We start from the raw sequence: 2,966 nt of genomic DNA, 5'->3' as shown, positions 1-2,966 counted from the left end.
ATTTAACAGAGGCATAGATAGTGGATCTTTAATTGCCATGTAGTATAAAAATCTCAATTATCTTCACGATAAATCGAGTAACTCACATAAATGTGATAAGCGTTGAAAAAATAAAAAAAAATGCATCAAAAATTGCTTCCGTAAATAATTAGAAAAAGCTTAAGACAAGAGTGAAATAATATCATTAGATGAAAAATGCATCACTTTAAATACAATAATTTTTATATCACATAATGAAAGCATAGAGAAATATTACGACTAAATAAAACCAAAATCACAGTGTACCCGGGCAAGTTTCAAAACTTGCCCCAGATTTTTTTCGTATAAATAAATTCTAAGTATTAGGTCGTAAGGAAAATAAAAAAAATGTCTTTTGAACTAAATTAACATCTACCTACACTCTATATAAGATTTCTCCTATATACGTTGAATCCTAATCTTATCAAAAGTCCTTGATTGCATTAGTGAAAATATAAAAATTTAATTCCTAATGGTTTAAGAAACCTATATTACCATTATACATGTTAACATTTCATATATATATGTATATTTAAATGAATTTCGTAACTACAGTGATCCGGCTCATTGGTGACCCGCCACTTAATAATAATAGTTCGATTACTCAGTAGGCCCTTAGTATACAATATTAAAAATTAGGCTCATAGGTTCCTTATCGACTAAATTTGTCATCGGAACTTTCTGGAGAAACTAGGAATTTCGCACAACGCTATCCAATGTCCGTGTTCAATCTTCAGTTCTTCAGCATACATACTTACACTTAAATCCATAGTCATAACCGGCACTGACGCGAAAGCGCCCGGGGAGCACTGCACTACCACGATTCACGTGAAGACCAAAGTGTCTGGACGTAAATGTAAGGATTGGAGAGTCTGTGTGGTGTGGGCCGTACAGGGCTTGTCGAGTAGGTCCGGACGTGGCGGTCGGGCCGCCTTAGCGCACATTCACCGAGCCAGCGGCGCTAGCACGGCGCTCGCGGCCAGGGCCAGAGCGAGCGACGAAGCCAGCGCCGCTCCGCGCGAATACGACAACTCCTCGCTCTTCACAACCTCGTTTGGTGTCTTATCATATTTGTGCGTCTTCTTCGTGACCGGTTTGATGGTCGTGGTCGTGGTGGTCGTCGTTTGAGTGGTCGGCGGCGACGGCGGCGGCGGCGGGGTCGGCTGGGGAGACGGCGCCGGGGACTGGTCCTCCGGCTTGCAACACACCCGGAACACCAGCTTCATGTTGTGACTCAAACAACGACCACCGATGCGTCTGTGCAAGTCGTCCTTGCTGGACGTGGATATGAAGTAGTAGTCCTTCCCGGGCAGGAACTCCAGGCCGCCCGGCTGAGGTGTGAACGGTCGAAAGGTTATCGTGAAGAACATCAATTTGTGCGGTTTGTCGCATATCGCTATTATGCGTGGATTAGGATTCGTGATCCTACACGTATCGTACTCCTCTTTGCTAACATTATAAATAATGTATTTCTCGGTGTCTTTTTCGTGGGTCCCCGGTGCATACACTGGACATATTATATTCACTTGATCGTATTCGAACTGCGCGTTGCCCTTATTCAAGTCGAATACGTGATCCGTGTTGTCTATTCTGAATATACTGTTTGTTGTATTCCAGTGAATGTAGAACGACTTAGCGTAGTTTCCCATAACGCTTTCGATGAAGAAAACGAGCACCAAAAGGGTCCAAGGCGTCTGCCGCAACCCAAAGAAACCGTAGGACACCATTCTTACTGTTTATAGCCACAAGCTCTCATTATTCGGTACACGACGCAGGCCTCAATCGCCCGGACCTTTTCTAAGCTTTCGTGAACCACCAATCCATATTTAGAGTCACAAACGAATTTTCATTACAAAACGAGCGCGTTGCACACATAAAACTGAAAAACCGAGCACTTAACATAGCACGGCATAGTCCACCATGTTCTTTCACACACTAGATTCTTTTCATCGATAAATGTGGAATGCCAAGACGTGGCCCGTTGTAAAGCGTCGAAAGATGACACAAATGGTACACGGCGTGCCCGCAACGCGTCCTGTTCAGTGCGACCGGGGTTTTTGTGTTGGGGAAACGTTGGAATTAATCAATACATCACAGATTTTTTTACAATACTGAGGCGTTCTTTGTAGTGAGCGGGACGCGGTCGTGAACGTGGCGCCGCGCGGCGGTCGGGCGAACTACTGGAATGCAGCCAGGGACTCTGTACGCATGCGACTCGCGCCCCCCGCGCCCCGCGCCGCTACCCCTCCCGCTGCGTTCAAGCTTACAGCTTTGGCATTATGAGAGACCCAAACTTGTACTTCTTTTGAGCGTTACGTCATTATGTGAGACCTAAAAACACCGAACTTTCAAAATAAATTGTTTTTATTACATATTTTAATGTATTATTTCTATTTTTACATCTGCTAACATATAAGTTGACAAAAATATGTGAGATTTGGTATTAAATGGTAAAATACAGATAATAAAATAGAAATATTTTTTAATTGTGAACGCAGCCGACGCGTCATTGAAAAAGTGCACACTGGCTTGTAAAGCTTAAAGCTCAAAGATTACTTATGGCTTTTTAGAGCGATTGGGACATGGAATTACATAATTAATTATTGTTTTTGACTTATAACTATCCTTATTACAGTTATACTGTATTTATTTCGCTTTTTAGTCTGATTTGGGCTGTTTAAGCTATAAATAAAGGTGTTAAACCCACACTTAATATTTTTACCTGAGAATTTATAGAATAATGGCATGCCTCCGCCATAATGTTATGTCCGAAGTTTTTGTACGAGTCTTTAGTTAGTTACTTACCTACTTTTAGTTATATTTTATTTTCACACTTAACCGAACATAATTGCGGATATCTTTTTATAGGTTTGTGTTTGAGATCGTTTTAGAAGGATAATATAGTAGATGTTGAGGATAAATACTAAATTAAATAATACAAAATTCAA

The 2,966-nt window shown here is 41.3% G+C and overlaps 1 protein-coding gene across 1 annotated transcript; it reads right to left on the bottom strand.

Moving 5' to 3' along the window:
* Window positions 1-479: 479 nt before the first annotated feature.
* On the bottom strand, window positions 480-2,201 carry Ephrin (ephrin). The gene has a single exon (XM_073081548.1). The coding sequence runs from the start codon at window positions 1,743-1,745 to the stop codon at window positions 963-965; it is 783 nt and encodes a 260-aa protein (XP_072937649.1). The 5' UTR covers window positions 1,746-2,201; the 3' UTR covers window positions 480-962.
* Between the last annotated feature and the right edge of the window lie 765 nt (window positions 2,202-2,966).

Source organism: Epargyreus clarus, unplaced genomic scaffold (assembly GCF_041222505.1).
Source record: "Epargyreus clarus isolate Ecla_fem2 unplaced genomic scaffold, WU_Ecla_fem_2.2 ptg000016l, whole genome shotgun sequence".
Taxonomy (NCBI): Eukaryota; Metazoa; Arthropoda; class Insecta; order Lepidoptera; family Hesperiidae; genus Epargyreus; species Epargyreus clarus.
This window is presented reverse-complemented; position numbering and strand designations above follow the sequence as displayed.